Here is a 10635-nt window from a genome sequence, read left to right on the forward strand (position 1 = left end):
AACATGTTTTCTTTAGCAACTATATATAGCCAGTTTTAAATTATCCTAACTAAAAGGTGGAAGCATGTGCACAGATAATCCAAAATAGTTGGATATCTCTATTTTTCTCAAGTTGGATATCTCTATTTTTTCATATATTATGTGATTATTGTAGTAGTCTTAGCTCTTTCATTCAGCTAGCAACCAATTTACTTTACAAACATTATATTATATACCAAGTACTGATGGGAGGACAAGAAAGTATAGGTTTTGAAGAATTTTTTTCCATAAAAATTTCATTATTACTTAGTTTACCATTTTATATTTATTCTTTTTTAGTTACCATTTTTTAAGACTCAGTTACTCAAAACTTTTCATGATCCTCAAGCATTACAATTTATTGCCATGTTACTGTAATGGGATTTTTAACTCAACTAAAATTATTTTTATTTTTTTTTCCTTAAAAGTATTATTTGGAGTTTATATCATTAATTTTTCTTAGCCTATCCCTAGCATGGTGGTATATTTTGAACTCAAAATAAAATTTCAGATCTAGTGGCCAGGGACAGTAATAATTTACCTGAATTTTGAATAATTAAGGATATTACTTTATTATTTGCATTGAGTGATTATCACTCCTTATCAGTAACATAATACTAATTCATAAGTCATTACTAAATGTAATTTTATCAAAAACAAAAAATGTTCAATTGAATATCATATTCTGAGCATCACCATTTAGCAAGGCTGATTTGACTTGTCAGTCTCTCAGGAAGTATGTGTTTGGGAGGGAAGGAGAGGGCAAGAGGAGAATTTGGAGTATTCCCTAAAACTTGTGAATCCCAGGAAAAAGTATGGTTACATCTAGGCTACCCTGTACTGTAGCTCACAGGACCACCTTGGTCTCTGTAAACAGTCCCCAGAATCCAACTGGAGTAGCACTTATCTCCTTGTGTGCCAATGCTGATGAAATAAGGTGTTGCTGGCTATTCATCTTAGTACTTTCTGCTTAAAAGGGAACTTGCAGTTACGTAGGCTGTCTAGAGAACTAATATATAGCGTGATGACTGTAGTTAATCAGTTAATTATTGTAGCTTATGTATTCTACAGATTACTGAATTTTTACTATAAAATTTTTTTTAAGATTTTATTTATTTATTTCAGAGAGAGCACAAGTGTGGGGGAGGGGCAGAGGGAGAGGGAGAAGCAGGGAGCCTGAAGCAGGGTTTGATCCCAGGACCCCAAGGTCATGTCCTGAGCTGAAAGGAGATGCTTAACCAACTGAGTCACCCAGGCTACCCTATAAAAATTTTCTTGTCCACAGAATTATAAACCATATTTCCAGACCCCAACAATGCCCAGAAATTTTCTTGAATTTCCAGGGGAACTGCACCACTTTTAAAGGAAGGCCCTTTATATCTGTTGTGTTCAATAAGGAAATGGCATTGTCTACGTGGGGAATATGCTCTGAATGCAGAACTATCTTGACATCTTGTATGAATTTTTTGCTGTTGATCATTATTCCTAGTGTCAATGCATACCTTACTGAAATTCCATTTGTTGTTTCCACAGATTTCAGGAAACCTTACTGTGCCTTGGATTACAGGGTGTTCTAGAAAAAGAGCAGTAAGTAATCTTTCATTTAAAGCAACAAGTGGGTTTTCCCCTGTGTTGTTAATAAGAATGCCATTGAGAAAATTGTCATGATATTTGTAAAGTTGGCAAAATTGAACCTCAATAAGACTGCATTATCTCAAAGGACATATTCTGAGGTCATAATATTTATATCTATTACCAATATAACCTTAAATAAAATGTAATCAGTACACCATCTAATCTTTGAGCAGGTTTTTGCAGTTTTAAAAAGCACTCAAAGGTAATTAATGCGATAGGTGAAATAAAGGGGATTAAGAAGTACACTCATCATAATGAGCATTGAGTAATGTATAGAATTGTTGAATCATTATATTATACACCTGAAACTAATATAACACTATATATTAATTATACTTCAGTAAAAAGATAATAAAATACCATAATGTTTTATATCTAATTATCCTACCTAATTTCATTATATAATTGGGTAGTGATTGATATAAATATCTCAATCAAAATTAAGAAATTTACATTACTATTTATTACTAGTGCATTTCAGTATTTTATTTTTTATGGTTGTAAAAGGCTTTACACTCAATATGTTTTTTTCTTTAAATTCAATTATCCAACGTATAGTACATCATTAGTTTTTGATATAATGTTTAACGATGCATTAGTTGCATATAACACCCAGTACTCATCACATCACCTACCCTCCTTAATGCCCATCACCCAGTTACCCCATCCCCCCAATCCCTCCCTTTCTGAAACCCTATTTGTTTCTTGGAGTCGAGTCTCATATGGTTTGTCTCCCTCTCTGATTTCTTCCCATTCAGTTTTCCCTCCCTTCCCCTATTGTCTTCTGCATTATTCCTTATGTTCCACATGAGTGAAACCATACAATAATGGTCTTTCTCTGATTGACTTATTTCACTTAACATAATTCCCTCCAGTTTAATCCATGTCGATGTAAATGGTAGATATTCATCTTTTCTGATGGCTGAGAGTAATATTCCATTGTATATATGAACCACATCTTCTTTATCCATTCATCTGTTGAAGGATATCTTAGCTCCTTCCACAGTATGGCTACTGTGGACATTGCTGCTATGAACATTGGGGTGCATTTGCCCCTTCTTTTCACTACATCTGTATCTACCCAGTAGTGCAATTGCTGGGTCATAGGGTAGCTGTATTTTTACTGTCTTGAGGAACCTCCATACTGTTTTCCAGAGGGGCTGTACCAGTTTGCATTCCCACCAACAGTGTAATAGGGTTCCCCTTTCTCCACATCCTCGCCAGTATTTGTTATTCCCTGTCTTGTTAATTTTAGCCATTCTAACTGGTGTAATGGAGTATCTCATTGTGGCTTTGATTTGTATTTCCTTGATGATAAGTGATGTGGAGCATTTTTTAATGGGTCTGTTAGCCATTTGTATGTCTTCTTTGGAGAAGTGTCTGTTCATGTCTTCTGCCCATTTATTGACTGGATTCTTTGTTTTTTGGGGGTTGAGTTTCATAAGTTCTTTATGGATCTTGGATACCAGCCTTTTATCTGATATGTCATTTGCAAATATTTTCTCCCATTCCATAGGTTGCCTTTAGGTTTGTTGATTGTTTCCTTTGTTGTGAAGAAGCTTTTTACCTTGATGAAATCCCAATAGTTCATTTTTGCTTTTGTTTCCCTTGCCTTTAGAGACTTGTCTTGCAAGAAGTTGCTGTGTCCAAGGTCGAAGAAGTTGCTGCCTGTGTTCTCCTCTAGGATTTTGATGGATTCCTGTCTCACATTTAGGTCTTTCATCCATTTTGAGTTTATTTTTGTGTATAGTGTGAGAGAATGGTCCAGTTTCATTCTTCTGCGTGTGGCTGTCCAATTTTCCCAGCACCATGTATTGAAGAGACTGTCTTTTTTCCATAGGATATTCTTTCCTGCTTTGTCAAAGATTAGTTGACCATACAATTGAGGGTCCATTTCTGGGATCTTTAGTCTGTTCCATTGATCTATGTGTCTGTTTTTGTGCCAGTACCATGCTGTCTTGATGATTACAGCTTTGTAATATAGCTTGAAGTCAGGCATTGTGATGCCCCCAGCTTTGGTTTTCTTTTTCAACATTCCCCTGATGATTTGGGGTCTTTTCTGGTTCCATACAAATTTTAGGATTGTTTGTTCCAACTCTGTGAAAAATGTCAATGATATTTTGATAGGGATTGTATTGAATGTGTGATTGCTCTGGGTAGCATAGACATTTTAGCAATGTTTATTCTTCCAATCCATGAACATGGAAAGTTTTTCCATCTCTTTTTGTGTCTTCCTCAATTTCTTCCATAAATGTTCTGTAGTTTTTAGAGTACAGATCCTTTGCCTCTTTGGTTATATTTATTCATAAGTATCTTATGTTTTTTGGTTCAATTGTAAATGGGATTGATTCCTTAATTTCTCTTTCTTCTGTCTCATTGTTAGTGTACAGAAATGCAACTGATTTCTGTGCATTGATTTTGTATCCTGCCACTTTGCTGAATTGCTGTATGAGTTCTAGCAATTTTGGGGTGGAGTCTTTTGGGTTTTCCACATAAAGTATCATGTTATCTGCAAAGAGTGAGAGTTTGATTTCTTCTTCACCATTTGAATGCATTTTATTTCTTTTTGTTGTCTGATTGCTGAGGCTAGGACTTCTAGTATTATGTTGAACAATAGTGGTGAGAGTGGGCATCGCTTTTGTGTTCTTGACCTTAAGGGAAAAGCTCTCAGTTTTTCCCCATTGAGAATGATATTCGTCGTGGGCTTTTCATAGATGGCTTTTCTGATATTGAGGTATGTTCCCTCTATCCCTATACTTTGAAGAATTTAGAAACCAAGTAGGCCAGAAAGGGCTGGCAAAATATATTCAAGTACTAAATGAGAAGAACATGCAACCAAGAATACTTTATCCAGCAAGGCTGTCATTCAGAATGGAAGGAAATATAAAGAATTTCCAGGACAGACAGAAACTGAAAGAATATGTGACCACCATGACAATCCTGCAAGAAATATTAAGGGGGATACTGTAAGCGAAGAGAGACACCCAGAGTAACATAAACCAGAAAGTAAGAGTCAATCTACAGAAACAGGGACTTTGCGGACAATACAATGGCACTAAATTCATATCTTTCAGTAGTTACTCTGAATGTAAATGGGCTGAATGTTCCAATCAAAAGACACAGGGTATCAGATTGGATAAAAAAGCAGGGTCCACAAGAGTTACAAGAGACTCATTCTGAACCTAAAGACACTTCCAAGTTGAAAGTGAAGGGATGGAGAACAATTTACCATGCTAATGGACCTCAAAAATAGCTGGGGTAGCCTTCCTCATATCAGACAAATTAGATTTTAAACCAAAGACTGTAGTAAGAAATGTAGAGGGACACTATATCATACTTAAAGGGTCTATCCAACAAGAAGATCTAGCATTTCAGTATTTAGAAGTAACGAGTAACTAGTAGTTTAACAGTCTTATTTTGTTTTTCTGACTTCCTCCTATAATTATTGTCATTTGTATAATGTTAATATATTAAACAACCATTAAAATTGTGTTTTCTCAAAGAATCTTATTCAGTTGTCTGAGTAGGACCTATAAATCTGAATTTTAAGAAGTATCTCTGGAGATTTTGATGTAACTGGTCAATTGATGGGAAGCTATTAAAGGCTTTTAATTATAAAGGAGACATGAGTAGAGTTTTAGAAAGATACATTACTTTATGGTATGTAGGTTTAGGGATAATAAAACTGAAGCTAGGGAAATTTTGTACTGGACAGGATTATGTAGACTCTTTTTTCCTTTCTCTTCCCCCAAATGTAGAAGTATAAACCATGGAAATAATATAGGATGCCACCAACGGAAATCTCTAAAAGTTGGAAAGGAAGCAACTGGTTAGTAACTCCAGGACTTGGAAGGACTACAGGGTACTTTGTCTCCCAATTAACTCAGGCCAGACATCTTATGACCCCTGCTGTAACAAGAGAAAACAGCTTGGGTAGTCTCATTCCTTCCACTGATGGGATGGGGGTCCCCAAACAACATGAAGTGATCCTAGCAACATTGGCAAAGAAGATCAGTTGGAAACCTCAGTGACAATAAGGCAACCAGAGAAGTGCTCTCCTACTCTGTTGTGCCTGAACCTTTCCTCCCTTGGTGGAGATACTAAGCAGTAATACCAAGGGAGATGCCACAAAAAGTAGTTTGACCTGGAAAGCCTCTTTTTTTAAGATTTTATTTATTTATTCATCAGAGAGAGAGAGAGCACAAGCAGGGGGAATGGCAGGCAAAGGTAGAAGCAGGCTCCCTGCTGAACAAGGAGCCAGATGGGGGACTCGATCCTAGGACCTTGGGATCATGACCCGAGCGGAAGGCAGCTGTTCAACCAGCTGAGCCACCCGGGCATCCTCTGGAAAGCCTCTTTGTCTCTGTAGGTCAGAGAATTCTTTCCCCCACTTAGAGAATCAGAGAGCTTGATTAACACCAGCAAAAGTGATCAAGACACTATATGTGCACAGCTTAGTAAGTGTGCTATTCATCCCTGAAAGATGGAAAATCTGTTTTCCCACATAGAGACACTAGCCCAAATAAATCAAGCAAATTAAAATACACTACAAATGATTTGAAAATTAAAATACCACCAGAAAGTACCACTGGAACACAACCAATAAATGTAGGCCAAGACCTGTGTGCCTGCCTGGTAAAATAAAAAGGTTCAAATAAAACCAAAAATCTCCTAACATAATGGTCAAAGTACTCAAGATACAATAAAAAAAAAAACACCCAACATACCAAGAACCAGGAAAATCACCGCTTGAATGATAAAAGACAATCAATCAACTGACACAAATACTGAGGTAAATTAGATAATGGAATTCTCTGACAAGGATTTTAGAGCATCCATTATAAAACTGTTCTAACATGCAATTACACATTACCTTGAAACAAATGAAAAAAAAAATAGAAAATCTCAAGAAAGCAATCAATGTTATAAATGAACCAAATGAGAATTAGGGGACTGAAGAATACAATAAATAAACCTGCAGTGTTCCTCAAGATTTGAGTGGTGGTAAAAGAGAACAGAATCAATGAACCTCATGAGGACAGATTGATAAAATTTACCCAATTGGAACTAGAGAGAGTATAGTCTGAAAGATAATAGAGTCTTAAAATCCTGTGGAGCAATAACAAAAGATTCAGTATTGTATCATTGAAGTCCTATAATAAGAGGAGACAGAGAATAGGACTTAAAGAATATTCAAAGAAATAATGGCAAAAGCATCCCAAATTTGGGAAAAAATCTAACATAAACCTACAGATTCAAGAAACTGAGTGAATTCCAAGCAAGATTGATGCAAAGAAATCCACACCTAGACACATCAAAATTAAACTTCTGAAAACTAAAGGCAATGCAAAAAGTCTTGAATGCTGCCAGAGAGAAATGATGCATTACTTATGGGAGAATACCAATTCAAATGACAGTGGATTTCTTATCCAAAACCTTGGAGACCAGAAGGCCAATATTTTTCACATGTTGAAGAAGATAACTTTCAACCAATAATTCAATGTTTGGCAAAACTATCCTCCAGGGAATGAAGGAACAAACAGACATTTTCAGATGAAAAAGAATTAAAATAATTTGTTGGTAGCTTGCCTACTCTAAAACAATGACTAAAGGAAGTTCTTCACACAAAAGGAAAATGATAGAAGAGGAATTTGGGGGCAGTAGGGAGGAAGAAATAACAACAGAAAGTGCAGAAATATGCCTGTCTTGCTCCTCATGATCTTTCTATATTATATTTGATGACTGAAACAAAAGTAATAGTATCATCTGTCTGATACTCAAGACAATGGTACTTAAAACTGGGGAAGGTAAAGGCACATAAGCAGAAGTAAGGTTTCCACACTTCATTAAAGGGGTAAGTTACTGATACCAGTACACTATGACAAGTCACATTATGTGTATTTGATAGCCAGAACGATCACTTCAAAAACTATATGAAATAATACACTAAAAAACACCTAAAATAAATCAAAATAGAAACCTAGAAATGTTCAGGTCACACAGGAAAAAAAGAAAAAAAAAAAAAAGAAACACAGGAATGCAAAACAGAAGAAATTGAAAATAATAAAATGACAGACATAAGCCCTAATATAGCAATAATTATCTTAGGTATAAGTATACCGAGTAAAATTTAGATATATTGGCAGGATGGGTAAAAGAAACACAACCCAATTTTATGCTGTTTATAACATCTCACTTCAAATTCAGTAGCATATGTAGACTGAAATGCAAAAGATAGGGAAAAATATACCATGCAAACGTTAATCATAAAATCCAGGAGTGAACAGCTGTGTTAACATCAGATAAAATACGGGGCGCCTGGGTGGCTCAGTTGTTAAGCGTCTGCCTTTGGCTCAGGTCATGATCCCAGGGTCCTGGGATCAAGCCCCGCATCAGGCTCCCTGCTCAGCTGGAAGCCTGCTTCTCCCTCTCCCACTCCCCCTGCTTGTGTTCCCTCTCTTGCTGTCTCTCTCTTTCTGTCAAATAAATAAATAAAGTCTTTAAAAAAAATCAGATAAAATACTTTATTTTTTTTCTGTCCAAATGTTTATTTACATTCTAGTTATTTAACATATAGTGTAATATTGATTGCAGAGTAGAATTTAGTGATTCATCCCTTACAACACTCAGTGCTCATCATAAAAAGTAACTTTCTCAATACCCATCACCCCTCTATCCCATACCCTACCCACATCCCTCCATCAACCCTCAGTTTGTTCTCTATCTTTAAGAGTCTCTTTTGGCTTGTCTCCCTCTCTCTTTTTTTCCCTACCAGTTTGGTCATGTTTTGTTTCCTAAATTCCACATGAGTAAATTAAAATGGTATTTTTCTTTCTCTGACTGATTTATTTTGTTTAGTATAACACACTCTAGTTCTATCCACCTCTTTGCCTATGGCAAGATTTTTTTTTTTTGATGGTTGAGTAAAACCAAATTTTCATAGTAATTTTTGATGGCTGAGAATATATATCTACACACATCCCACATCTTCTTTATCCATCAGTCAATGGGCATGGGCTCTTTTCATAGTTTGGCTATTGTTGATAGTGCTGCTATAAACACCAGCGTGAATGTCCACGTTCGAATCTGTATTTTTGTATCATTTGGTTAAATGCCTAGTTGTGCAATTTCTGGGTCATAGGGTAGTTCTACTTTTAACTTTTTGAGGAACCTCCATACTGTTTTCCTTAGTGCCTGCACCAGTTTGCATTCCCACCAACAGTGCAAGAGGGTTCCTCTTTATATGCATCTTTGACAACACCTGTTGTTTCCTGAATTGTTAAATTTAGCCATTCTGACAGCTGTGAGGTGGTATCTCATCATAGTTTTGATTTGTATTTCCCCGCTGATGAGTGATATTGAACATCTTTTCATGTGTCTGTTAGTCTTCTGGATGTCTTCTTTGGAAAAGGGTCTATTCATGTCATCTGACAATTTCTTAACTAGATTATTTGTTTTTTGGGTGTTGTGTTTGGTAAATTCTGTATAGATTTTGTATACTGACCTTTATCAGGTATGTCATTTGCATATATCTTCTCCCATTCCATGGGCTGCCTTTTAGTTTTGTGGATTGCTTCCCTCTACTTTTGGAACTAATGATATACTACTATATGTTGGCTAATTGAATTTAAATTAAAAAAATTAAAAATACCACCAGCATTTTTCACAGAGCTAGAACAAACAATCCTAAAATTTGTATGGAACCACAAAAGACCCTGAAGAGCCAAAGCCATTCTGAAAAAGAAAACCAAACCTGGAGGCATCACAATTCCAGGCATCAAGTTACATTACAAAGCTGTAGTCATCAAGACAGTATTATACTGGTACAAAAACAGACACATAGGTCAATGGAACAGAATAGAAAAGTCAGAAGTGGACCCACAACTATATGATCAACTAAACTTCAACAAAGCTGAAAGAATACCCAATTTAAAAAAGAGAGTCTCCACAACAAATGCTGGTGGGAAAACTAGACAGAAACATGCAGAAGAATGAAACTGGACCACTTTCTTACACCATACAGAAAAATAAATTCAAAATGGTTGAAAGATCTAAGTGTGACACAGGAAACCATCAAAATCACAGAGGAGAACACAGGCAGCAACTTCTTTGACCTTGCTCACAGCAACTTTTTACTAGACACATCACTGGAGGGAAGGGAAACAAAAGCAAAAATAAACTATTGAGACGTCGTCAAGAGAAAAAGCTTCTGCACAGTGAAGGAAGCAATCAACAAAACAAAATGACTTTAAAATAAATAAAATTACTGGAGAAAAAGAATTCATTACATAATGTAAAGTGATATATCCACCGGGAAGACCTAACAATCCTAAAAGTGTACAAAAGCAACACATCTTCAAAATGCATGAAGCAAAAACTAATAGAGCAGAAAGGATAATAGGCAAATCTATAATTATAGATGGATACTTCAACACCCTCTTCTCAGAAACTGATAGAGCTACTAGACAGAAAATAAGGACAAAGAAGATTTGAACAACACAATCAACTAATAAAATCTAATCAAAATATATAGAACATGTATAAAACACTCCACCCAACAAGAAAAGAACACATAGTTTTAAAAGATCCCTGGAACGGTCATCAAGATAGACCTTATCCAAAACTGTAAAACAAATTTCAATAGCTTTAAAAGATTGAAACCATACATATTGTATACTCTGACCACACTGGAATCAAACTAGAAATCAGTAACAGAAAAACAACATGAACATTAACTAACTACATAGAAATTAAACAACATGCTTCTACATAATCCATGAGTCAAAGAGAAAATCACAGAAGAAATAGAAATACAAAGAGAAATTAAAGAAACCATTCCATTTACAATAGCACCAAAAACCATAACATACCTCGGAATAAACCTAACCAAAGAGGTAAAGGATCTGTACTCTAGGAACTACAGAACACTCATGAAAGAAATTGAAGAAGACACAAAAAGATGGAAAAACATTCCATGCTCAT

The 10635-nt window shown here is 35.6% G+C and overlaps 1 protein-coding gene across 1 annotated transcript in view; it reads left to right on the forward strand.

Moving 5' to 3' along the window:
• The window catches only part of HDX (highly divergent homeobox), a 184032-nt gene that overhangs the window by 41054 nt on the left and 132343 nt on the right, over window positions 1-10635 (forward strand). The window contains exon 3 of the mRNA XM_081809325.1: window positions 1552-1605. Coding sequence (XP_081665451.1) covers window positions 1552-1605 — 54 coding nt within the window. The remainder of the gene's footprint in view (window positions 1-1551; window positions 1606-10635) is intronic.

The sequence above is a fragment of the Leptonychotes weddellii genome, chromosome X (assembly GCF_054177405.1).
Source record: "Leptonychotes weddellii isolate Sample4059 chromosome X, ASM5417740v2, whole genome shotgun sequence".
NCBI classification, from domain to species: Eukaryota; Metazoa; Chordata; class Mammalia; order Carnivora; family Phocidae; genus Leptonychotes; species Leptonychotes weddellii.